Source organism: Triplophysa rosa, linkage group LG21 (genome assembly GCF_024868665.1).
Source record: "Triplophysa rosa linkage group LG21, Trosa_1v2, whole genome shotgun sequence".
NCBI lineage: Eukaryota > Metazoa > Chordata > Actinopteri > Cypriniformes > Nemacheilidae > Triplophysa > Triplophysa rosa.
Window position 1 is genome coordinate 11,468,252 of NC_079910.1, and position 27,504 is coordinate 11,495,755.

General features: G+C 39.6%; 3 protein-coding genes across 6 annotated transcripts; 2 read left to right on the top strand and 1 right to left on the bottom strand.

Moving 5' to 3' along the window:
* The first annotated feature begins 1,275 nt into the window (after positions 1–1,275).
* Positions 1,276–9,041, top strand: tktb (transketolase b). The gene is made up of 14 exons (XM_057363258.1): positions 1,276–1,543; positions 3,858–3,975; positions 4,084–4,197; positions 4,305–4,402; positions 4,634–4,825; positions 5,228–5,355; positions 5,452–5,648; positions 5,852–6,016; positions 6,454–6,610; positions 6,728–6,858; positions 7,056–7,139; positions 7,331–7,427; positions 7,566–7,685; positions 7,797–9,041. Exons 1-14 carry the CDS (start codon positions 1,440–1,442, stop codon positions 7,967–7,969), a joined length of 1,878 nt encoding a protein of 625 aa, XP_057219241.1. The 5' UTR covers positions 1,276–1,439; the 3' UTR covers positions 7,970–9,041.
* Positions 9,028–11,573, bottom strand: tnnc1b (troponin C type 1b (slow)). Its single transcript, XM_057363270.1, has 6 exons — positions 10,694–11,573; positions 10,110–10,140; positions 9,815–9,961; positions 9,593–9,707; positions 9,355–9,491; positions 9,028–9,266 (listed from the first exon to the last, which is right to left on the bottom strand). The coding sequence occupies exons 1-6, from the start codon at positions 10,715–10,717 to the stop codon at positions 9,235–9,237; spliced, it is 486 nt and encodes a 161-aa protein (XP_057219253.1). The 5' UTR covers positions 10,718–11,573; the 3' UTR covers positions 9,028–9,234.
* Positions 9,222–27,504, top strand: si:dkey-32e6.6 (extracellular matrix protein 2). 4 transcript variants are annotated; one of them, XM_057363260.1, is made up of 10 exons: positions 9,222–9,324; positions 13,358–13,970; positions 15,230–15,285; positions 15,690–16,149; positions 16,281–16,396; positions 16,906–17,038; positions 17,627–17,784; positions 17,876–18,015; positions 25,184–25,510; positions 26,938–27,504. In XM_057363260.1, the coding sequence occupies exons 2-10, from the start codon at positions 13,784–13,786 to the stop codon at positions 27,113–27,115; spliced, it is 1,755 nt and encodes a 584-aa protein (XP_057219243.1). In that variant the 5' UTR covers positions 9,222–9,324; positions 13,358–13,783; the 3' UTR covers positions 27,116–27,504. The 4 variants fall into 4 exon arrangements, with proteins under 4 accessions (XP_057219243.1, XP_057219245.1, XP_057219242.1 ...); XM_057363262.1 differs by having other exon boundaries at positions 9,228–9,312; positions 13,369–13,970; XM_057363259.1 differs by lacking the exon at positions 9,222–9,324 and adding an exon at positions 12,860–13,291 and having other exon boundaries at positions 13,369–13,970.

Genomic DNA, 27,504 nt, shown 5'->3' on the forward strand with positions numbered 1-27,504 from the left:
CACACACACAGATTTTCTATCAAGAATGAGAGAGAGTGCAGAAAAAATCGAGACGGGGTATCTGCAGGTCGGAGAACTGGGCGTACCGAAAGTTGGGGGCGTACCGAAAGGTAGGGGAGTGCCGAAAGGTCTTTTCAATTGGACACGAAAGCTGCCTGTTCAACATCAGCTTAAACGCTATTGGCCTACATCTAAAGCCACTTTTTCACTGTGGTGTTTTTGTATTGAAGATTTTAAATATGAAACCAAGAATCTGCAGTTGATTTATAAAGATACTAGTGCCTATTTTAAAATTGGCCTCGACGCGAATCTAATTGTATTTGATTAAAAATGAAAATAATCACATTACCTTAATTATTTAAAATGAAAACGAAAAGTAGCAGGTGCTAATGTCATATTGCGTTTTATTGTAAATGTAAAATGAAGGTACAAGGGATAAACATATTGGATTTGAAATATTTAGAAATAACTGATATTTAAGGAACATCTGATAAGTGTCACAATCAAATGTGAATTACAAATATTATTTAAAGGGCGGTACAATGTCTCTAAAACAATAACACTTACAATTGTACTAGCGTTTCATAAGTTCAAACTAATTTACTTTCCTTGGTGTCATGATAGAATAACAACATGTCATACTGTAAAAGGCATTTCTACCGTTTTAGTATACAACTATGATTTAGTATATGTAAACAAAAACATGCAGAAAAAGACTGAAATACTCATAAAACATAACGACAGCTGCTTCTAGATGAGTAAGAGCTATTTACTTAGGCCTACCTTCTGTAATTTATTATTAAGCAATTTAGCAAAAAAAACACAGACTTGTCTGATAAATTTTGATTTCGTTTTTAAGGGCTTATGATCACAAATTCACAATTTGAAACCAATTTGAAAGCATTACACACCTAGGGCAGAGCCTAGTTTCCAAATAGTTTACACACTCCCATCCTCATGACTGTCATCATGACTCGACGATTCATTTGATTTCTTTTGATACTTCTTCATTGTTTAACAACAATCGCACCACCATTGAATCATTACACCAGTGTTTGTAAATAGTGGTTTTACTCTAGTATACGAAAGCTTAACACACGTCCGCCCTAAACTAACCATGTGTGAATCATATTTATTACAAAACTAACGTTGTTTTTCGCGCGGGCTCTGATCTGATCTGGCAACCTCGCTGCTGCAGTCTGGCCCGTGAGGTTGCGAAAAGCGTTTCGTCCAATGGCTCGCCTCATAGGATGAGTTGACAGCTGACGTAAAGCGTCACATAAAAGCCTCAGCCCACCACGTAATTTTTGTCCCACATCGTGCTCTGCTCCGGTGATAATTGCGTTTATCTTTTACCCTGCAGATTAATGTAGGATCGGGAGACTTTTAAGTCACAACGTTTACATTTATTTAGCGCATTTCCTGCACACTGGTGAAACATGAGTTACCACAAACCCGACGAGAAAACTCTTCAGGGCCTGAAAGACATCGCTAACAAGCTCAGGATCCTTTCCATCAAACAGACATGCGCCTCAAACTCCGGGTAAAACCGTTTATTAAAATAAAATTTCAGGTTGCTAAATACAATTGCAATCATGCATTAATCTCTTTGGTTGTGTAAATGAAACTTCTCATTCTTGCATTACGTAAAGTTGGACGGGGGCAGGGCACGCTGTGGTGATTTTGCAGATAAAATTTGGCTTAGGTATGGGGAATTGGTGCTGTCTCTGGGAATGATTATCGATTTAATTGAATTGTTATAACGTTAAATGAACCAGCCGAAGCTTGTGCTTAAGTAGCACGAGTTGCGGTGCAGTTGAATGCACGTTTCTCCTCTGCTAACAGGTTGTCACGTGGAGGCGTGCGTATCTCGTGGTGTCTGTTGTACCTTGGGTTAAAAAGTTTGCCTCCTATTAATGAAGTTTCTACGGGCTTCAACAGAAGCTTTTATGAAAGGAAAACTTTGCTTTACGATTGCTCAATATCGATTTGTCAGTTCGCAGTTGCGAGACTGACCAGTGCGTTGCCACAGACGCTCATTTCCCAACGTGCACTGAAATCAAAGTGGCCATTTTTATTTATATCTTATTAAAGTAAATGCCCCAGAGGTACTTGGTGCATCGCTACTTCCATCAGACATGTTGGATTTATATCGTAAAAATGAGGGAAATGGAAGGGCAGTCCTACAGAACTGTAAATAATGTTCATAGGTCACCCATTGTGTTTGGCCATTGGCCTTAATGCATTTGTCTTATAATGCAATTGAATTATTATTTACTTTGTTTAGGGTTGAATTTGTTGCAGTTCACTTCACACACCCTTATTCTCAAAGGTTATTTTGCAATCTTTCATTCATTGAGAGTATTATAGGAATTTCCCTGAGTTTTGAAACTTTTACCTGATACAATTTATTATGCGGTTATGACACTTCCTCCTTTTCTGTTCCCTGTCATTTCTGAGATTAAGATGATGCATACAAGGAAAGTTGCCAATATAAATGTTACTTCCTTAAAACATCTACAAGGAAGTATTGATTTTCACTCAGACCTTTAGGATTCCTTTGCAGCCATAGTCTAAATTGTGCAACTGAGCTAGTGCTGGGCGATATACCGGTTCGTACCGAATACCGGTGTGTATTTTTGTTATGATATTAATTTTTTATATACCGCATAAACAACGTGCGGGACGCGGCGCAGCGCGACACTGTTTCAGTGGGGTCCCTTTTCACTGTTGCACTGTGACTGGTCATTCACACACAATCCGTCTTTCTATGCTGCGCACCAGTGCTTCCAAGGAAAAAAGTTAATTTCGAGCCCTGTTCTCTATTTATTTGCTTAAATATTATGTATGCATTTTACCTTCGCATGCTATTCAGTTGTTAAAGAAGTCTAAACTTTGCAGTTATTATAGGGGATAGTGTCACTGTCACCATGACAGTATAAAAGGGCATTTTAAGTCAATCAACAGCACTATTTCCTCTCTCAATCAGTAGAAAATGTGCTTAAAAAATACCTCCATGTACCGGGAAACCAGTATAAATCTGGAAAACAAAATATAAATTTTTGGTCATACCGCCCAGCCCTAAACTGAGCATTCAAGAAGTTTTTCTTAATCCCTTTTTCAATTTTATTTTTCAGCCTGTTTGAATCTCACTATAGGACAGATGGTAATCCTTGGTGTTTTGTTCATTTGAAAAACAAAGAGTGTATTAAACAATAACACGATACTGCATGTATTTTGAGTGAATTAAAAAAGTAGTTTTTTCATAGCTGCTATTTTTGTGCCCACTGAGTTATAGTAATCGCATGGATATTTTCTCACTGTAATATTTTGTGAACCGAAATAACAGCTCTACAATATTATATATTTTAACAATAAACGTTTGTGCTGCATTTGTACCTCTGCAAGTTTGAACATGTTTATAACCAGTCCCTTGGTTTTATTTAGCTTAAAAATGGTTTGGGATTGTAAACCCACTTAACCTTTTACCTCATCAAATAAGCTAAAATGTAGATATATTGCACAGTGGACCCCATATTTGATTTGATAACTAATAGCAATAGCCCTACTTATCATGGTATGGTTCAATTGTTTTATGTGTAAACACAACTGTCTGGGTTAGCAGTAGCTTGATTGATAGTCATTGGTTCTTGATTCTGATAAGCTATATTACTACACCTCAAACTCCAGTGATGACTGTAGCGACTTCCGCCCTTTAGTACCATTTGCAATCAGCGTTCTACTTTTTAAAGTGAAAGATAACCCGCATGTTTGAGTGGTCTTCAACTCATCCAGCATGTATAAACTAATAGTTAATGGTTGATGAATTGATCTGTGATGCTGGTGTGTACTCGCAGACATCCCACCTCATGCTGCAGCGCTGCTGAGCTCATGTCTGTGCTGTTCTTCCACACCATGCGCTACAAAGCCAAAGACCCACGTAACCCCTGCAACGACCGCTTCATTTTGTCTAAGGTGGGCTGTCGTACATTGTGCATTATGACTTTTTTCTTCAGTTTGACCTTCCACCCCTTATGTACCCCTATATTAACTGTATTACGCCTTTCATTTGACTGTTTTCAGGGCCATGCTGCTCCCATTCTGTATGCTGCCTGGGCTGAGGCTGGGTATATCAAAGAGTCCGATCTGTTAAACTTGCGTAAGATCGACTCTGACCTGGAGGGTCATCCCACTCCTGTAAGTAACGCCACTGTGTCACCTCACATATGAACCCTCGCATGAAGTCATATGACAAATAACTTAATGTTATGAGCTGTTTTAGCAAACTGCTACATTTATTTCAGAAACTGGCTTTTGTGGATGTGGCAACAGGCTCTCTTGGTCAAGGTCTGGGGGCTTCTTGCGGCATTGCTTACACAGGAAAATACTTAGACAAGTCCAGGTATACTTTAATTGAATAAATTAATTGATTGAACTAAAGTGCAGTACATAAGTCCACTTTACTGCGTATGTACGCTAAAACAAAAATCCAGGTATGGCTCCAGGTATCTACCCTCTGTACACATGCCAAAGATGCCTGTCATTTATTCTAATGTGGCACAGGAAGAGCTCCGTGTCTGCTGCTCATTTGATGGTGATGTAACTGAATGCGTCTTTATCTCTGGTTCATTAGCTACCGTGTGTACTGCATGCTGGGGGATGGCGAGTGCTCAGAAGGGTCGGTGTGGGAGGCCATGGCGTTTGCCTCCTATTACAAGCTTGACAATCTGGTGGCCATCCTTGATGTGAACCGTCTGGGCCAGAGTGAGGCAGCCCCACTGCAGCATAACATGAACACCTATAAGGAGCGTTGTGAGGCGTTTGGGTACGTAGATCTGATCTTGATTTTTACGCCCTTGCTATGTTTAATATATTATAATGCTATACACCTGTTTGCATATTGTGAATTTTGTACCTGGAAAACATTAATAGCGACTGTATCCCATAATGCAGTGCATCTTTAATTTCCAATATATGAAAAAGAAGGAAAATAAGCATTTGCAGCATGTTTGTGTAAATATCTTAACTTCATGAAAAAAGTCAATACATCCTAAATTAAACCTAGTTAATAGTCATATGACAACCTACATGTTTGTTACACACTGCATACTGCTTTACATGCTATTTAATTAAGAGTATGCCATATTCTATTCAGAACATCTCTTTCTTCGATGTCTGTTGTGAAGTGTTTAATACCAGTAAATATTATTTTTGTTTGTTTATGCAGTTTCAACACCTATGTGGTGGATGGCCATGATGTGGAGGAGCTGTGCAAGGCTCTGTGGCTGGCAGAGCAATTCAAAGGGAAGCCCACTGCCATCGTAGCTAAAACATTTAAGGGCAAAGGTCTTAAAGGTATGTCACTATAGAGTAACTGAATCGAGTTACCATATACTTGTGGCATTATTCTTGTTGAAGTTGTTTTTTGCTGATCTGTGCCTCTGTAAACAGGCATTGAAGATCAGGATAACTGGCATGGAAAGCCTATGCCTAAAGATCGTGCTGATGAGCTTATTAATGACCTCAAGAGCCAGATCCAGTCTCCCAATAAGCCCCTCCATCCTCAGGCGCCCACTGAGGATGCTGCTGCGGTTGACGGCACCCCCGTCCACCTGCTCACAGCTCCAGAATACAAGATTGGAGACAAGGTGATGAACTGGCACATCGTTAATCTGTATTAATTAGGCCTTAATGGTTATAGGGATCTTTGACTGTTAAATAGTTCAGTATTTTTCATAAAACCGTAACATTTACTGATTATAACTTGTATGCATGAGTATATTTATACTTGTAATAAGCAGTGTTTACTTGAACAGATTTTACATCAGTAATATTTCGTTTGCCCGTTCAGATCTCCACCAGGAAGGCGTACGGTGTCGCTCTGAAGAGAATGGGTGATGCAAGCACTCGTGTGGTGGCCCTGGATGGTGACACTAAGAACTCAACCTTCGCTGATATCTTCAAAAAGGCTCATCCTGATCGTTTCATTGAGTGCTTCATTGCTGAACAAAACATGGTGTGTAACTGGATGGTTTTCTCATTTATGCTGAAAGATAAGCAATGTTTGTGTCGTGGTGGCAAGACAAATAATCAAGCCAGACTGTCTACACATGTGTATATAGTCACATTAAAGTTTAAGAGGACGGGAGATGTTGAATACTTTTATTTGTACAATAGGGTGTGGTGCATTATTCATATTGCATTGTGGGTACTTGACATAACCTGGTTAAACTGTAATCTGCTCAGACGTTACTATTCATTTTCCAAATCCCTCTTTGTTATGCATATTATGCAGATGATTTAAAAAAAGACATGACTTTACAAATTAGCAATATTCCATTTTTTCACATGAATATCTATCCATTTATGATTAGTACAGTAAGAGACAAGGATCTAGAATGAAGTATTTCTAAGTAAGGCCTTGTTTTTAAATACGTTAAATGTCTTATGCAGGTAAGTGTGGCCATTGGTTGTGCCACCCGCGACCGTACCATTCCGTTCGCCAGCACTTTTTCTGCCTTCTTCGCTCGTGCATATGACCACATCCGCATGGCAGCCATCTCCCAATCCAACGTCAACTTGGTTGGCTCACACTGTGGCGTCTCCATCGGTAAGACATTGCGACGTGGGGTACATGAATTCTGAACTTTTTTTCAGACTTCAAGGAAATTCTATCTTAGTGTTTCATGGAAAATTAATGTTACAGTTATCCTCTTTTTATTTCCAGGTGAAGATGGCCCCTCCCAGATGGCACTGGAGGATCTCGCAATGTTCCGCGCTATCCCGACATGCACTGTGTTTTATCCTAGTGATGGCGTATCTACTGAGAGAGCTGTGGAGCTTGCAGCCAATACAAAGGTGAGGTGCATTTTACTTTTATACTAGTAATTTAACTCTTACTGCCACTTAAATTATTTACAGTATTAACCCAATATCAATAAACCGTTATTGATCTCACATTTATTGTTGACACCGGTATATTGTGACACCCCTATTTTAAATTATTACTCAATCTGTTGTTTGTTCTTTGTATTAATGCTGGTATCTGTTTTCAGGGTATCTGTTTTATCCGCACCAGCCGCCCTGACAATGCTGTTATCTACGATCCTAAAGAGAAATTTGAAGTTGGCAGAGCCAAGGTGAGAACAAAAGCAGCCCTCAATACATCTCTTATTAAATTACCCAAAAAGTACTGTTGAGAAATAAGACTGTATTAAAATGTAACTTAACCAAACGCATTGTTATCCTTTACTGCAGTGTGGATATGGCGCCCCCTGTTGGTCAGCTGTAGAATTGATTTTTTTATAACAATTCCCTGTCTGTCCTGTAGGTGGTGCGCAAGTCTGACAACGATAAGGTGACTGTTATTGGAGGTGGAGTAACTCTGCATGAGGCACTTGCAGCACATGAACAGTTGGCCAAAGAAGGTTTGTACAACCCCTACTGGTCATAACAGCGTATTACATCGCATTTTGCAATTCTTAACAGGTCCCTTTTTACATATGGATTTTATTTTTAAGGCATAAAGCTTGTGTCTTAAAGTGGTCACATTTTATCTGTTTCAGGTGTGAACATTCGTGTTATTGACCCATTTACTATTAAGCCTCTGGATGCTGAAACAATTGTGGCAAGTGCTCGTGCTACAGGAGGAAGGGTGATCACTGTAGAAGACCACTACAAAGAGGGTGGGCTCGAGTTCTTTTTTTCTCAAATATAATTAAGATGACAAAGTACTGTGGATATTTTCCCTTTTGCTTGAGGTTATTTATGGTAGTTACTTTGTATTCTCTTTGTAGGTGGTCTGGGCGAGGCCGTCCTGGCTGCAGTGGGTGAAGAGCCCAGCATAGTGGTGCAGAGACTGGCTGTGAGCCACGTGCCCCAGAGCGGCAAACCACAGGAGCTTCTGGACATGTTTGGCATCAGTGCCAAATCTATCGTTGCTGCCGTCAAGCGCACGTTTGCAAACTAAAACCCTCCCATCATTAAACAACCCTGAACTACACCCTCCCTCCTAACTCAATACTTCGAGACCAAGCTTACAACATCAGTATCATTCCAGCTTTTTCACAGTGAACATGAAAGGATGGAGAAACCATCTTTAGTGTGTGGGTTTTCTAACTTGGGCATTGTAGTGTGAAAGGCCCCATAGATTTGCATTTCATTTTTGAACCAGTTTGGCCTGTTTTGAAAGCTTAACATGCTTTTAAATGTTGCATTCCAGTTGACTCTTTTTCAACACCCTAAGACAAATGACCATTTCACATTTAAGTGTTTCATCACCTTCCTGTAGCTTTTGACTCTGTCTGCTTATAACTCAAGTGTATATATATGGAAGATGATGCTTTTAGGGAGAAAAAAATATAGATTTGTCAGTTTTTGACTGTTGTTGTGTGAAATGCTGAATAAACCAGGTAATTTGACTTGGGTGACTTGATAATGTGTCATGTTGCAGAAAGGGTCTCTGTTAATACTGTAAGCTTAGTTTGCACTGGATTTGGTGTAAGGTGTTAGTAGAAGTAACTTCATTTCAGTCTGCCTGTATTAGCGCTTGGCATATGTATTAAAGTGATAGTTCGCCAAAAAATGACAATTCTGTCATCATTTACTCAGCCTCAAGGTTTGTTCCAAACCTGTATACATTTCTTTGGTCTGCCGAACACCAAAGATATTTGAAATAATGCTAGTAGCCAAACTATTATGGGATCAAATTGACTACCATGGTAAGAAAAAAATACTGTACACATTGCAATGTTCTGTTGAACTCAAAATAATATATTTTAACGAATGTAAGAACGCAAACAGTTCTTGCATTCAAAAAACAAAAACACTTGTACCAATACCACTCTACTTTCCCCACTGTGGTAGTCAAAGGTTACCCAGATCTGTTTAGTTTCAATCTTTCTTCCAAACATCTTCGTGTTTCGCAGAACAACATTAATCATACAGGTTTTTGAACTTGAGGGTGAGTAAAGATGACAGAATTTTCGTTTTTCAAGGTTACAAAATGGGTTTACTGTGAATAAAAAGTACTACAGAAAATGTTTTTATTGTGCACAAATAATATTGTCGTTTTTGAAAGTAGGTTATGATACCATTTACAGTATAACAAACAAATTTTAGAACATGAACGATCACACATAATCCGAAGGTCCGTGTGGCGGCCGTGCGGTGACGTCACAGATTTGGGTCTGGGAATACAACGTAGGTTTTTCTTGCGGTCTGTCGAGACGGATTTTACTCCACACCCTTCATGAATTCCAAGAACTCTGTGGGTTTAAAGTAATAACCTATGCGTTATATATTGAGGATCTGGTAAGTTGTCAGGTAATTGTTCAAAAACCGTTGCAAATTTACCATCGTAATCGATCTTGCCGTCGTTGTTTTTATCTCCGTCCTTCATGAGTTCCTCGATGTCGTCCTCGGTAATGGCCTCGCCTGTTGACTCCAGCATGTTCTTCAGCTCGTCTAAATCAATATAGCCATCTCCATTCCTTACAGAGATATTGATAAAACATGTCTTTATTAATTAAACCCCGCATGACGGAAGCTGAGATAATGTGACATGCGTTGATATTATTATTAGGGTTCGTACTTATCAAACATGCGGAAGACTTCCGCTAACTCCTCTTCTGATTTCCCTTTGCTCTCCTCTTTCATACAGCGCACCATCATCACCAAGAACTCATCAAAGTCCACAGTCCCGCTTCCTACCAACACACAATTCGTATTAATGACTGACACGTGACTATAAATCATAACTTAAGATATTATTTCTAAATGTGGCGCTTGTTTCTTGTTGTAATGTTCATCATACCATCCTCATCTACTTCATCCACCATTTCCTGCAACTCTTCTTGGGTGGGGTTCTGGCCCAACATCCTCATGACCTTCCCCAGCTCTTTAGTGCTGATGCAGCCATCCTCAGCATCCTGCACGAAGATGTCAAACGCAGCGCGGAACTCTGCCAAATGCAGCGTGTCAGCCAAATGTCACAAGTCACCAGCAGCGTTTCGAAAAGAGCTGCAGGGCTAATCTTGTATTGTGTCACAAGACTACCACAGATATAGGCTACAGTTAAAACTGACAGACCATGTATGATGGAAACTTACCATTTTTCTGTTCTTCTGTTAAGTTCTCTACCTGTTAGGTGGAAGAGAGAAAAAGAAATAGGTATAGTTGACTGTGAAAACACAATATTCCAGAGGTCCATATATGTTCATTCTCTGTCCTATTACTTTAACCTCAGTCTCTTTAAGGATCTCTCAACTCCCCACCCCTAAAAAGTTAAAAATAGAATAAAATAAATAACTTTTAAAGGTGAGTACTGTGCTGTTAAGCAATATGCCCTTAAAGGGCACCAAATGCCCTCTGTTCCATTTACTGATTTAACCTTGAGTGCCATTACTGCAACTTTAGTCCATACATTATTAGTTATAATGCATAAATGTGTCATTTACAAAGGATTTAAGGCTAGTTTAATCTTAGTTTCTGCATTATCTATAAATAATTATACATCCTTTTTAATTAAAACATGCATTATGGCCCTGTTCAATAGTAAACAAAACACAATTATTATTCATTTTGTCATTTTTAACTTTTTCTAACTTCTGTGACTCTCCTTACAGTGACAGTCCTCCTTCAAGAACGCACAAATCGTAAAAAAAGACAAACTGCCATTGCGTTCCCAACTTACCGCTGCTTTATATACATCATCCATGGCTGTCCTGGTTTTCTTTCAAAATTCCCTGTGCTCTTCTCACCGGTAATCCAGCACTAAAGTCCTATCACCCGGCGCTCTTCTTACCACGGCAGACACAGGACGAAGAGTTCCGGGGCCACCTGTCTTGGCCTTTAAGGCTGGAATGGATGGCTCAGAAAAGACAAAGCCTTTTGTCACTCCCCTTTTCCATCTGGGAGAGAAAGGAGGGATGGGGAAAAGGATTAAGAGTGGGCTTTAGGATGGTATGGACTATAAATAGGGGAGGAATGTCAGAGACAACAGGCAGGAGGACTCGAGTTATGACAATAAGTCCTTGGCACTGGTGTCCCTGGCAGCCTGAGTGACAGCCTCATATCAATTTCTAAATTTATCTGCCGGTCACCTGCATTTGCCAATCATGTTGAACAGCATCGTGGCTCCATTCTTGTGGTACTTTTATTGGTTTGTGTGGGAATCGAAATCCATGACGATGGTACTGTTTGCGTTATCAGTTAAACTATTGGCTTTGATTCCCCTTCTTACAGTTATTCTTGACTCGCTTGTGCTAATTTACCTCTTTCTGCCAAAATGTGTGTTTATTCAGATTGCAGGTTGTATTAGAATTGTATGTAATATTTACATATATAATATCTACAGTATATCAGACATACTGCTGGTGTCACATTAGGGCAGTATCTCAAAGCATAAAGTCTAATGCATGACATCACAATGACATGCTTAGCTATTCTAGATCCCTCTGGCCTAAAAAAAGAACCTTCCCTTACAAGTAGTATCAGAGTAGGACATTACAAACATTGTGCAAGGGTTCATAGTTTCCATGTTAAGATGAAGCTTCTTCCCTTGCTTTCCTTGGGAAGTCTAGCCGATAATAAAATGTTACTTATTTCTATTTGCAATAGCATGTTCTCGGCAGCTCTGTACAGCAGCAGGCATCAACTTCAACAACCTCATTTTAAAAACATGTAACAGCTGAGACACTAAACAGGTTAAGAGGCCGGGTGTAGGACAGGGAGAATGAAGAGTCAGTGGAGCAGACTGACACCAGTGACTCACTACAGACAGATATTTGGATATGGAGTGGGAATCTGGCAAAGTGGTTTTGCCAGATAGCATTAAATTACAGCTATTGTCTCGTTCGTACCCACTGTTTGTTTGGAGAGTAGTACAGGGTCATCCCTTTATAGAGATACTTGATGAAGCAGAGATTCATGGACCTCGGTTAAAGGAAATTTTAAGAAATTTTAAACAGTCTGGTCTACTCACCCTCATGTCATTCCAAACCTGTATGACTTTATTTCTTCTGCAGATCGCAAAAAAAAAATTTGAAAAACGTTGGTAACCGATCAACATTAGCCCCCATTGACTTCCATTATAGAGACATTTCTCAGAATATCTTCTTTTGTGTTGCACATAAGAAAGAGTCAAACGGGTTTTAAATAAACATGAGGGTGAAAAATAATAACGTTTTTATTTTTGGGTGAACTGTCCCTTTAAGGTGCATGTCAAAGAATACGCTCCATATGTCAACATATTTTGTAGCTTATGCCGTCTGAGTAAATTTGAACAGGCTCGCTCTGCAGTGATACTGTGTGGTGTTAATGTAAATGCAAACAACCTCTGCCTATACAATGTGACCCTGAGAGCTCTCTGTTTGTGTGTGTGTGAGACCATGGCCCAACCTCTGGCTTTTTTTAAACACTCTGTCTTACTCTCCCACAGCCAACATGTCTGATTTCTCTCTAATAAATGAAGTGAGGAGATCTTGGGCACTGAAAGAGGGGCTTTAAAAGGTCTTTGGACACTTGAACTACAGATAGATAGCAAAACTATTTTAAATTTTAAGACATTTACAGTAACTGTGGTTAGTAATACATACGTTTGTAAATGTGACTTAAAGGGACAGTTCATCCAAAAAAAGGAAATTCTGTCTTCATTTACTTTGTTCCAAACCTGTATATATTTCTTTGTTCTAATGAACACATAGAAAGATATTTGGAAGAATGTCAGTAACCAAACAGATCTCATCCCCCATTGTCTGCCATAATAGGGAAAATGAATACAATGGGAGTCAACGGGGGATGAGATCTGTTTGGTTACTGACATTCTTCCATATATCTTTCTCTGTGTTCATTAGAACAAAGAAATTGATACAGATTTGGAATAATCTGAGGGTGAGTAAATGATGATGGAATTTTCATTTGTGGGTGAACTGTTCTCTAAACACTTGAGGATACACTGTAAAAACTGTAATTTTACAGAATTGTTCGGTGCTTATGGGATGTTTTAAAACCGTCAATTGACAGAAAAACACAAATTTGCAAATTTACAAGAAAAACATGAAAACATGTAATTATATGGGACAAAGTTGTTATTTTACAGTATTGTTTCTGGCACCCCAGCTGCCAGAAGATTACCATTTTTTACAGGATTTGTTTTATAGTGTACTGGACAGTATATTCATTTTATATTGGCTATTTTATATCTTTTATTAATCAAACAGAGTTTGTAGCTGTATGTTTAAGAGAGACATTTGTCAGAATGCCTGTCTGCCTCCATCTGTTTGTTTTATGAGTTAGTCAACCACGTCTCTCTGTTTTTGGCAATGTCTTTATCTTCTTACATACATGCTAATGGCAGTGTGCCAGCAGAAATATGTTGCGGACGAGACTTGGAGCCGGAGGGAGTTGTGTATGGGTCAGTCCGACTGCTCGCTTCCTCTCCTGTTTGGATAGCTCCCTCATTTGTCCATCTCAAGTGTTACAAGGTGTGAACACTGACAAACATGATGTGACTGACACTGGGCATCACTTTCCTCTGCCTCTCTCTCTCCAAACTCTAGTGTCTGTTGGCACAACCATTGACTGTAAGGGATTGATATTTTTGGAATGAACTTGAATCCTGCATGAAGGTTCTCGTACACATCTGACCCCAAATCTGCAATCTCCTCCCTGTTTTTTTTCTCCTCCTACTTCTTACGGCTGGCCATGAGGGAATTTAAGAGAGCTAGAGGTGAGCCTTCAGGTACACTGCAAGTGAACAGTAAGAAGGGATCGGATCAGAACCATGCGGACTCTCGTGGTGCTTTGCGTCTGCTTGGGTAGTTTAAGTGTAAGAGCAGAAGCATTGAATGAACTGGGAAAGACGGCAGAGGGAAATGAAGTTATTGGCTCAGATTCACTCATCGGTTTCTCGCCTGAGGCCGATGTTTCGTCCGTGCAGCATCAAATGGTGGATTCAAGTCCAGAATTAAGTGAGTACAGCAACAATTATAATTCAAAGTAGCACAGAAAAATATTTCTGGGTATGTCAGATGCGAAGCTATTTCTTTCTTTATGGAGCTTTACACCATGCATATTGTTTCAAAGTGCTTTTAAAGAAAAATATTGTGGTCTTAGTGTCATAATTGCATTTGTGTGTATCCGTGGCCCCAAAAGATATAGGACACCCTTAAAAAATATGAATTTTATTACGTTATATACCGCAACAAAATTTCAAAAAGATGTATTTCTTAACAAAGGGTGCTCTAAACCTTTCTTTAGAATTATTTCTTATTTCAATTGCTTTTAAAGGGATAGTTCACTCAATAATGAAAATTCTGTCATCATTTACTCACCCTCTTGTCATTTCAAACCTGCGTGACTTTCTTTCTTCTGCAGAACACAAAATATGATATTTTAAATAATGTTGTTAACCGGCACCCATTCACTTGCACTGGTTTCTTGTCCATACAATAGAAGTGAATGGGTGCCAGTGCTGTTCAGTTACCAACTTTCTTCAAAATATCTCTTTTTGTGTTCTGCAGAAGAAAGAAAGTCATACAGGTTTGAAATGGCAAGAGGGAAAGCAAATGATGACAGAATTTATATTTTTGGGTGAACTGCACTTTAAGGTCATTTTAATGGATGCGTGTATTTGAATTGACAGGTTTTCCAACTGTAACTAACAGAATATTGCCGCATCATTCTGAAACCTTGGATGTCCAAATTAGCTGTTTTTCAGGAAATTGAAAAAACACTACTTTTAAAATGATTACATATGGTGTTGTCGAAGTTTACAAGCACTTTTTTCTACTTTTTATTGGCTCAATATTTGCAAAACCCAGTGTCAAACAAAGGGGCACTAATAATAATAATTTATGGCAAAAAAATAATAATAATATGGAGATACAAGGTTTCAGAAGGACAGCAGCGATATGTATTTTTATAATGTAATTTCAAATATCATATAATAGATAGTTTGTTTGACTGAAGTCTATTTTTTTCAAAATCTTTCAAATAAAAGTCACTTGTTTGTATGTTTTGCAATCTAATGTAATACCATTCATACAATCTGAAATGTGGCACAGTGTCCAAATACTTGTTGGTTCATATTTACAGCTCCTTTTACATACTGTCCATACATGTGTAGCTTTTTCTGTCTTCAGTCTAGTTGCATGTTTACACAGATCAGTGTTCAGATTCTGTTTAGTAATTTTGGTGTTATTGTGTTAAATCATGACTGTATTTTCAGGTGGACCAAAAGAAACACGAAGAACAAGGCACTTGAGGACCACAGATAATACACAGGTGAGGGATGTTTTTCTGTGTACATTACACCACCAGCCCGGCTTTATAACTGGAATCATAAATTTTCCATCAAATAATAAATTGGAAAAGTAAATATTGAATACTTGGACATACTTGCACCCTATAGTGACATCTATTTGCTACACAAGCCACTGGTGTTGTCAGAGGGAGGCTATGTGTACTTTGGCAGTCTGAAATGGCACAACCATTCGTTAAATGCAAATTATAAGTCTAACTTTATTCCTCGTCCTAATGTTTAGCCTCTTATTTTCCACCTCCTTTATTCCTGTCTGTACTATTTGCCCACTATATTTAGTTGGTTTAGTTTGTTTCTGGTCATTCCTGTGTCACTAATGGGTTTGATGTTCCTGGCATTCTCCGTGTGTGGATTGCTCTACCTTCAGTCTACTATGGGGAGAATCGAGGCTGTGTGGGTGGAGCTTAATGCTGTGTTAGAGAGATGGGCAGGAACATCAGGAAAACTCAATGCAATCTTGAGGGACCTTACAGCTGAGAAAAAACACCTGTTGGACCAAGGTGAAGAGCAAAAAGTGAAGAAAAATAAAGAGGAGGAGGAGGAAGAAGAGGATGATGATGACGAAGAAGAGGAGGAGGAGGAAGAAGAGGAGGAGGAAGAAGGAGAGGAGGAAGGAGGAGAGGAAGCGGAAAAAGAGGAAGGAGAAGAAGAAGCAGAAAAGGAAGAAGAAGAAAGTGAGGTGACTAACAGCACCCTGACCAATAATTCCACAGACATGTTACCAGACGGCTGCCTACTGGAAGGAGCTCGAATGTCCTGCAAGCTGATTGGCTTGTCTCACCTGCCCGTCATAACAAACCTGGAAGTCACCGTACTTGAAGTGTCTGGTAAGAACCAACATAATTATATACATCACTCAGACACTACAATTAAAAACCCTTTCATATAAGAGTCAAGGATTGCTTGTTGTAAAACAGCTTGTAACTGTTTAACTTCTAACTAATGTTCTGTTCAATAGGGAATAACTTAGCAGAAATTCCTCCCGGTGGTTTTGATGCACTTCCAAATCTCGAAGAGCTTGACCTAAGTATGAATATACTGGAAGACTCTTCTTTTGGCCTGAGTCTGTTCATGGTACTGCCATTTCTTGGTTTTTCCTTTAATTACACCAATTATATACTTTTACAATCTTTAAACAGTATGTATAGGCCTCCACCCTAAAATCGTAGTTTTTTATGTCAACATACATAATTTAAAAAAAGATTGAAATTATAAGTGCTGTAACTCGTAACTGTAAAGTCTAGCCAAGATAAGTCCAGATTCCCCTTGAGAAGTGACCACATGCACCTCCCAAATCAAACACTGCTCCAAAAAATAAAGAACCACACTTTGACCAATGGAAACTTCTTCAAAGTGCCACTGTTTTGCAGTTTTGTGAAATTAGCATGAAGAGCAAAGTTTTACAGTGCCCAGTATAGAGCTAAATTTAAGGAGTTTAGATGGATAAGGGCATGTTTTTACCTTTCCAGACTGAGGCTATTCATTAGGTGGTAGGCAGAGTGGAAACATTGCTTTATTAGACTGGTACACCATTCAAACACGTGTGCCCAAAAACAGACTCATAGTTTTTTTATTCTTCCCAGAATCTGACAAATCTGAGACGTCTGAACCTGGATGGCAATGGACTTACAACAGTTCCACACTTGCCGTCTTCTCTGGTGGAGCTAAAGATACACAACAATAAAATAAACCAACTGGCCTCACACAGCTTCAAAGGTCTGTTGTGTCAGCTGCACAGACATGATGAACTGAGTTTATTTATGCCTCGCTCTGCACTTTAGTTCAGTGTAGGTTTAGATTATAATAAGAAAAGTCAAAGAACATTTTTAATGTGCACTTTGAAGGTGTAGATGCCAGTCAAATCAGTAGTGTAATAAAAGTTTTTTTTACATGGACCAGGTGATCTCATGTTGGCTTGAATATTCATTGCATAATAAACAGAATATTATTCATTTTATCTGGGTGACCCCACTTTTGCTCAGAATAATGGCTCAATAATAGCTGTCTAAGAATAACACATTTCCTACATCTGCACCCATGCCACTAGGTGTCAGTATACGTCCAGGATGAGGACCATATTAACCATTGGAACATAAAAAATGTGGATTTTTTGCATGACCGCTGTTAAGGTCTCAACATAGCATCACCCATTAGGGCCTGAGCGACTGGTGTTTTCATCCCAAGTGTGTATGACATTAATCATATGTCCTGAAGGGATACATGAATCACTTTAGGTTTAAAATGTTTTTAGTTAATAAAAAATTGCTGTGTCCGTCAAGGAATTAATAGATTTTTTATTCATAGGCTTGACCAACCTACAAGTCTTAGAACTGACAGGAAACATCCTCTATGAGGGCAGCGTTGCACCCTGGGCTTTCAGACCTCTGAAGGCACTTAAGTTCCTCCGAATGGATAAAAACCGATTCAGTTCCATCCCAGCAGGATTGCCCCCATCTTTAGAGGTCAGTCCTTCAATACACACAATGTCTCTCTGAAGGGCAGGTGTTTATGTTTGTTGTATTTTTATGTAATTTATTCTTGGTGTATTTGCAGGAATTGTGGATGCAGGAAAATCAGATTGTGGAGGTGCAGGACAGGCTTTTACATAAATGTGTCAACTTAAGGGTGCTTGATCTCAGTCACAATCATCTGAGAGAGAACAATATCTACCCCAAGGCCTGGATCAACCTGCCGTGAGTCTTGCACATATTATACTCCATTCATACAAATTAAAATGAATGACCTGCTTTAGCAAAAACAGTTATATATTATTAATTTGAACTAATTGTGAATAAAACATTTATTATTTTTTCTTCACCGTGCAAAATATTGTATTACAAACTAATTGCTACACATCCCGGCAGCATTACTATTATTATCTCATCTGTATTTCTAAACTGTAATGCATTCCTCTAACTCGCCACTAGGTGGTAGACAAACCACGCTGAGCGCCTATTAAATGCATTGTGAGCATTCTCCATCATCATAACCAGTTGGAGGACTAAGATCATTAATTCTGTCGCAGCTGTCATCCTGCATCTGCCTCACAGTTTCGATCCTACCGGAGGAGATGTGCTTTTCCAAGGCCTCGCATCACTCATTCTCAAGAGCGTGTTTTACAGGAGGCAGAAGAGACAGATCTCGCTCATCACTCACTCTGCCCTCTTCCCTCTCAAACACATTGAGTGATGACGTGATCTTAGAAAAACAAGATTGAAAACACTCTTACCACATCCCGGCTGTTTGGGAACGAAAGCTTAATTTCATGAAGGATCACAGAAAGTATAGAGATTTTCTAACGTATGTTTTGAATGACAGGGTGCAGTTATTAGTATTGACGGTGAAGAGCAGATGTGTTATTTCTGTGGCTATTTCTCCTTGTGAATTTTCAGTCTCCTTGTAACAGTACCATTTAAACTCCCTCACTTTATTACCTTCAACATCTGCATTACCACAAAAGCGGAAATTATTACTGGAACTGTCGCCATGGCTGTTCGCAGTTTTCTTTTTACAGTAACCTGTAATTAACTGCAGTGTGTGAAAGTGAGCTTTGATCAGCCACCGACTCAACTTTACAGGCTCTTTATGTCCAAGACTGATGTCACATTGTCACCGAATCGCGCTGTTAGTGGTTACTGTAAACATGTGTACGCGTTCATGTGTGTGATCTTGTGATCTACCCAAGCACGTTTCCGCACCATGCTATTATCTCAGCATAAATCTGTGAACCTCCCCGAGTTAAGGCAGGACTTTTACTGTCTGCTTTCATTTCCTCAGTCTTTATGAGTGCCTGTTAGCCCAAACAACATCCCGGACCCAGTCTAAGTAGCACTTAAACCCCAGCTCCATCAACACCTCCTTTAGGCTCCAAGCATTTCTCATACTTTCACTCATTAACTCGTGCAGCACAAACAGTATGTACTGCCCTTATATATCAATATACTGTAGTGTATATACTACAGCACCATTCAAAAGTTTAGGGTCTCATGGATCTATTATTCTGGATTTGGGCTTTTTTGTTTCAGATTACTTTTACTTTTGCAAACAAAAACTTCATTGTTCCAACATATTAATTTTTTTAATTAGAAAAATGTCACGATTTTGAAATGGACGACTTGACTGAATAATGAACAAAAAAGCAGGGAATAAGAGCCAAGGTTATTATAGTTTACTAAAGCTATTGAAACATTTCTGTTAATTTAAATAAATATCAATAAAATCATTGGATAAAATTAAACATCGTCCTAAGTATTATTTGAAAAAACATAAACTAAATGGAAATAAAAAATGTGAAACAACGTGATTCACTGGAATTCGTAACTTTTTTTGGCAAGGTGGCTAATTCAAATGAATTCGTGTGATGTGAATTGTACAAAAACGTACGATTATTTGAAAAAAGCAATAATTAAGCCCCTCCCCTAACCCCACCCCCAAACCTAACATAATTTGACGAAAGCAAATCATAGTAAAATGTACGAATCATATCATTCGAATTCATACGAATTAGCCACCTCGTAAAATAGTTACGAATTCCCTTGAGATATTAATAAAGAATAAGTGACCCTAAACTTTTGAGCAATAAATAAATTCTTTGTAACAACACTGAGAGTGAAATCTGTGTTGCTTACGGTTGATGGACTTTGTTGCTCTGTGTGGTTGACCAAGTGCTGTGTGTTTATATAGGTGCACAAATGCATGTTTGTGCGTGAGAAGTGACACCATGTGTCCCATGTCATCCGGACTGTTGATGGGTTCAGAGAAGACTTGGGTCAAGAACAGGGTGTGCTGTTATAGGGCTCCGCTGCAGGCCAATGACCTGAGACTCTGAGGAGTTTGATGTATGCTGAGAACAGTGTTGATGTGTTGCTGGACTGAGTTTACGGGAAGTTTAGAGGCGAGGGGGTGAACCAGAGGACATGCACTGCTTGTTTTTCACTAAGTTGTCTTGCGGGGAGACACAAACGTGAATGCGCTGCATGGTGCAGTTGTGCTTCACAAGGAAGTCGACTGCACAATCTCATTTCATAATGAATTACGTAAAGTGTCCCTGCCTGAGGAGACAACAGAGAGCCAATGCTTGGGTAAATATGAGAATCTGTGGAGACATATGCACACACTTTTAAATGAGAATTATGAAAAAAGTCCTGTCAGGAAAAACAGCAATTGCAGAATCACAGCTGGAGATGGTTATCTCACTGCATGCTCTTTCTCGATCAAATCATGGTGCCCGAAATGAAGGGGGGTGAATTTGGCCCATGAGCACAGGTCTCCCGCATGCATGATATAACATGAGATCCAATGAAATCCTCCTTGTCGTGACAGTGGTCTTCCTGTCCTGCGTGCCAGGTTATGTAAGGCTGGTTGTGCAACTCTGGCACCAGCGTGCCCTTGGACGTGTGGTGGCAGGGGCGTTCTCCGTTCCTCATTGCTAGTCTGCTCCCTGAATATCACTTTTATCATTGATTTCATTTGGCTTGTTGATGGAGGGGGGGGATTTGTGGAGAAATAGTCAATCGTGTCACAATCTGATTTAGCTATCAGAAACCAATACTCTTGAAGAGAAAAAAAACGTTACAGTCTGCAATTATCCTTAAAAGTCTGTATTTTTAGCTCTTTTGATGGAGTTTATTCCTTACTCGGATGGTATCTGGACACGTTTAAAGGATTACAAGATAATTTTGGGTATCTACTTTTTTTTTAAAAAGTGGCCAATGTCAAAAACTCTTATTCAAGGCTTTCAGGCTTTCTTTTAGATCAACTTAATAATATACTAAGATTAAGATAAATATAAAGTAAGTAAAAATATTAATAATTCATATTTTTGTTTCATTGTGGAATGTAAATTACAAGAAGTGGTCAAAAGTGGATTTTGAATCCATTGTGTGCTTTAAATGAGAAATGTGGAGAGTTTAGTGGCATCTAGTGGTGAGGTTGCGAATTGCAACCAACGGCTCACTCCACCCCTCTCCCCTCCCTTTTTAAGCACTATGGTGGCTGACAAAAAACTAAGATGCTGTCACGTTTTCGCTGTTTTGCTGAAGGAGATAACATATTACGAAACGAGCAGTTTCTCTAGAGCAGTTTGTCCGTTTAGTGCTACTGTAGAAACAACATGGCCAATTCCATGTAATGGGACCTGCGGTGTATGAATGTAGATAGAAATAGCTCATTCTAAGGTAATAAAAACATAACGCTTCATTATGTAAGGTCTATATACACCTCTGAAGACATAGTTATGTATATTATATTGCATTTCTGTCAATAGATCCTCAAAAAAATTACGCACTGGACCTTTAAGCAACATATGGACTACAAGGGTTGTTTGATTTATTTAGCTTGTAAACTTGCATCCTTGTGGTTGTAATCTTTATGTAGTAATGTATGTAGAGCAAAACGTCTCTTCCAGCAATTAACCGCAGACCTTATTTTTCTCATAAATTGGAAGCCGCTATTTTAAAACCCAATTGAAATCTCCAGAGGGAGCCCATAGTAAATTATCTTTCTGGGTTGGCCTACAAATTGACGTCATGACTGAACAGCTCTGTTCTGTTTTTTTATTCTAAACTATTTGTTTCCACGTAGTTTAGTTCATTGGAAGGGCACACATGCATAATAAAACATTTATGGATTTATTCAGCTTTAATAACAACCCAACTGTTGAAGAAAATCTCCTAAAGAGAGACGAAGAATTCCCACTGTTTATTAGCATTTACACTTATTTCAAAATGTAAACCGTGATTAGAAAAAAATGGTTTTAAACACATTGTCCAAAACCCCACAGTATTCCAAATATTACTAATATTTAAATTAAGCTGATACCAAAAATGATTATGTTCTTTTCACAATACAACATTAAACTACAACAAGTGGAAAATGGAGATAAAATCGAAAGATCAGAATTTTCAGTCTTTCGCCCAAACTTCCTGATTGATATTCTGTCGGCACGTCTCATGTCTCATCCGTTAGAGATCTTGTTAGTTGAAAAAAACCCCACATGGAGGTCATTGTAGCATTGATTTTTAATAATTCTCCATGCTATATGAGTGTGTTATCTCTTGTCAGAGGAACTATGCTCCGGACTCCACAATAGTAACCTTAAACCAGCAGAGCCCTCTCCCAAAGCCAAAAACTTCTCATGAACCTAATACCAGATCTTTTGTGCATGTGTCACATACATACAGCACATGCACACACACCGCCCCCATTAACTGGAAACACATTTGTGCTCCTGTGCTTCCTGGTGTCGCCTCAAAACACACATTCTCGGACTTCACATTCTTTTTTGTAGATAGTGTTTTTTGGCTCCAGCTGTGTTGTGCTGGCTTAATGACCTGCCATAGGGCCCGTCTCAATATAAACATGTTTTTTGAACATGTTGTGGACACAAGCTCCTTTAAAGAAACCCATTATGTACAGTATAATATGATGTAAACGTGGATGGCACAAACAATATATTGACATCATTTACAGATATACAGGCAATTTGCTCAAGTTATATGTGATAAAACACTGCAGAATCTTTTAAAGGGATAGTTCACTTAAAAAATATATGACTCTTTCTTCTGTGGAACACGAAAGAAGATATTTTAAGAAATGTCTTTTTGTGTCCATGCAATGGAAGTCAATGGGGGCCAGTGTTGTTTGGTTATCAAAATTCTTCAAAATATCTTCTTTTGTGTTTTTGTCATGGCTCTGCTTCATTTAGTCATGTTTTTCTTGGTCCTGTAGCAGAGCCATGGCAAAGCCTTAGGTTTTGTGTGAGAAGACCATGGGATGTTTATCTTCTGATATATCATGTGTTTTCTCGTGTCTTGTCATTGGCCCCGCCCCTCTCGTCTCATGTATTGCTTTCCTGCCGTGTCTAATGTTTCCCACCTGCCCTGTGTAATTATCCCTCGTTTGTCTCTCCTTTAAAATGCCCTCTTGTTTCATTGTCTTGTTGCTCTTGTATTACATTTGATGTGCTATGTATACCTGTCCCGTGTCCCGTGTCCCGTGTCCCGTGTGCTTATACCGTTGTGAGTATTCACCTTGCCGTGTTGTTTTTTTTGGTTTTCCTGCCCCTGAACGTTGTGTCGTGTCGTGTCGTGTCGTGTCGTGTCGTGTCGTGTCGTGTCGTGTTGTGTCGTGTTTGGTTTTGTTTTGTTTTGCCCCACCGAGGGAAGTGTTTGGTTTCTAGTTTTGTGTTTTAGTTCGTTCCTGTTTTTGACACCCCCTCGTGGGTTTTTGTTTTGTTCTTTTGTTTGTAAATAAAATATTTCTGTTAACCCCTTCATCACTGCCTGCCTTCATCTGGGTTCTTCTCTCCCGCCACGAATCCGTGACAGAATACAAGAGCCACTAATGAACCCAGCAGGCAGTATGGACACTGTTCGCTCCCACCAGGCTCGTCTCCTCTGCGGCATTCGCCAGGGAACCGGAGACGTAGATGACTACGCGGGCCGGTTCCTCGAAGTCGCAGAGGAGACGGTGTTCGGGGAGGAGGAGTTGGTGACGCTGTTCAACGCCGGTCTCAGGGAGCCACTCTCGCGGGCGGAGATGAGGTCGCTGAGACCGCTGGACTTTGATGCGATATGGCTGTATGCCGTGGATCGATCGGAGTCCAGGGACTCCGTTCAACCCACCTACTCATCTCCGCTGGTCGCGATCCCAGAGGGCCGTCCCCTGAAGATCTGGGTTGTGGGCGTCGCCACACTGTCAGTGGCAAACGGGGAAGGCGAGAATCCTGGGGTTCCTCGTCAGAGGCCTCCAACCCCGAGCCAGCTGTACCCTTCACCTCCACCAGGCGGGTGGCTCGGCTGAAGAAAAAGAGGCAGCGGCGGGCAGCGCGGGCCTCTCCCCAGTCCGGAGCAGCCGGCGTCCAGTCCGGTGCAGCCGGCGTTCCAGCCGGTGATCGAGCCGGTGTCCAGTCCGGTGTCCAGTGTCGTTTCCAGTGTCGTGCCCAGTCTGGTGCAGCCAGCGCCCAGTCCGGTGCTGCCGGCGTCCAGTCCGGTGCAGCCGGCGTCCAGTCCGGTGCAGCCGGTGATCCAGCCGGCGTCCCAGCCGGTGATCCAGCCGGGAGCCAGCCCGGTGCAGCCGGCGTCAAGCCCTGTCCAGCCGGCCTTCCAGCCGGTACAGCAGCTGGCCTTCCACCCAGGTCCCAGCCTTGTCCCGCCGACGCTCAAGTCGACGGTCCCCCCCAGGACTTCCCCTAAGTCCCCCAGGACTCGAGCGCAGCCGGGGACTAAGACTATTCCCTCTTCTCCCTACCCCCATGGACTGCCCCCTAGGAGCCCTTGTTTGGCCCCACCCCCTCCCATGTTTGTTATTTTTATTGTCCCACCCAAGCCCTGTTGTTATTTTGTCATGTCTGCCGTTGATTTTGTTTTGTTTTGTCCCCTGTCCCGTGTCCCGTGAGCTTATACCGTTGTGAGTATTCACCTTGCCGTGTTAGTTTTTTTGGTTTTCCTGCCCTTGGACGTTGTGTCGTGTTTTGTTTTGCCCCACCGAGGGAAGTGTTTGGTTTCTAGTTTTGTGTTTTAGTTCGTTCCTGTTTTTGACACCCCCTCGTGGGTTTTTCTTTTGTTCTTTGTTTGTAAATAAAATATTTCTGTTAACCCCTTCATCACTGCCTGCCTGCATCTGGGTTCTTCTCTCCCGCCATGAATCCGTGACAGTTTTGCCGAAGAAAGTCATTTTTGGGTGAACTATCCCTTTAAGTTACACTGTGTGTCTGAATTGAGCATTTTTGTGGTTATTCTCTATCATTTGGTCATTGTTGCTATGATCACTGTTATAAAAATATGAAGTCCAGATTATGTACCAATACAAAGTAATATATGTTCAACTTCTGACACCTCACCTCATTGTGTGCTTTCTCAGGAAGCTTGAAGTCCTTGACTTGTCCCACAACCAGATGTCCGTAGTGCCCTCGCACCTGCCCAGGGCCTTGCGTCAACTCTCTCTCCAGCACAACCACATTCACGCCATTCCGCCGCTCGCACTGAGTCACCTCCGTCCAGGCTTAGAGATTCTGCGTCTATCCCACAATGTGTTGGAGGAGCAGAGGGTGCTGGGGAAGTCGTTCCGTGGCGTTTATCAAACACTGATAGAGCTGCACTTGGACAATAACAGGTTTGAAATTGTGCCACGGAACATACGTCACTTCAAAAAGCTCCAGCTACTGCATCTAGATCACAACCGTATAAGGTTTGTACACTTTAATTGTGTTCTGAAACACAAAAAGTTGCCTTATTGCATACTGCATACATAGTCAGCATCCTATGTAGCATTGAGAAATATTCAAACATACTTCTTTTAAACTAAAGATACTTTCAGTTTACTTGTACTTCTCAGGAATTTACTTAAAATGACACTTAGTTATGCTGACAGAAAAGTCTAAGCATATTTCAGTTATTTTACTGACAGTACACTTCAAGTTGTAAACTAAAATGTGCTGCAAGTATTGAACTAGTAAACTATCAACATACCTGTAAGTTCACTTGTAGTATAGATGCATTTCAAATCAGTGCAGTTATAAACTAGTTGTGTACTTACTAATGTTACGCTTAAAGTATACTTAAAAGTACACTTTTATAAACTAAAAATATTGCATTTACAATTATACTATTAGTATATTGAAAGTAGTATACTTACTACAAAAAGTATGTTTAAAATATTCTTGAACTTTATAAGTATACTTAATAAACTTTACTTGAAGTGTATTTGTTTATTATAGAATATGTATACTTATTCATACTTAAATACGTAGTTAATACTTATTTATAAGTAACTAATTTGAAATGGTCAACAAAGGCAACACGGTTCATAAGAGAGCACATTAGCATGTTACTAAACTAAAAACATATTCATTTTATTTAATAAGATACGAGTAGATTTGAAATATATCTTATTCACCATTTTACTCAGTTCATCATAATGCATTTTGGGATTGACTGAGCCATGATTTAAATAAACTTAAAATTAGGTGTCTAAGAATGCATCATAATTATACTAGACATTTAATGCAGTCTTGATGTCTGGAGCACACCTACAATGATGTTAAAATGGGTAGACAGCTCACTAGTATTTGGAACAGAGCCATAAAATCCAGCTGCTACTCACCCGTGGATATAATCTTCATTTGTAAAACTCTAGCCATATACTGTATCTAATCATTTACTGTGTCCTGTTATTATACAAAATCCCTAGGTTTGTTCTTTATGCTCAGACTTCACTCATCTGATGTGATCTTTGCATTTAAACTTTTTCTCTCATTTCTTATGTCACTCGTTCTTTTAATTGACTTAGTTTGTATTTCAAAACCATAGACTTGGTCATAGAGAGGTCTGCATCCTCTGGCTATATACTGCAACTAATATGGAAGCAGAAATGGTGACCATCTCACTTCCCAACTCAAGAGATAGTGAACTACTCGAACTCCAGGCTAATAAGAATATTTGTGTTCTTACTTTGGGGATTTCTAGACTTTGGCTAGACTTTATCTACTTATTCTGTATTTTGAATGTCTTTATACGTACAGTTATTAAATTAAGGTTTCTCCAAAGTCTATTTTATACAAAGTGTGAGAAACTCTTGTAGCACAGTAAATCATATGTATTGTTTTGTCTTTTCAGCTCTGTTCCAGTGAGGTCTCTATGTAAGGTTAAAGGTACAGAGGAGTCTCATATGTCGGATGTCCATTTAGAGTACAACTACATTAATGTGAAGAAAATCCCTCGTACTGCTTTCTCATGCATCCAGGACCCCAATAGGATCATTCTTGAGCCCCAGACCCCAATAGTGTTATATTAAACTCCTGCAGTGTTATTTCAGCCTTCACTCGGCTGCTCCTTTCATCCACTCATATCCTGTTAGAATACTGTAAACACCATGTCCTTTAGATCTAATAGTCTGCTAATAGTATCTTCTTTCATCTTTCTATTTGGTAACTTCAGCAACACTCCATGGATTCATTAGTAAAGCTTTAATCTTTGTATTTTATGTAGGTTTACAAATGACATTTTATTGACGTGATTCTCTGACTGTACTGTTTTCATTGTTAATAGTATCAGTACAATTGTTTTATAATTCATGTTTTCTTGTAAGTGAAGCTCACATGATTTTTTTTATTTCACAATATCTATTACACTTGCATCTATATAATATCATGTATCTTTATTATTCTCATATGTCACAATAAA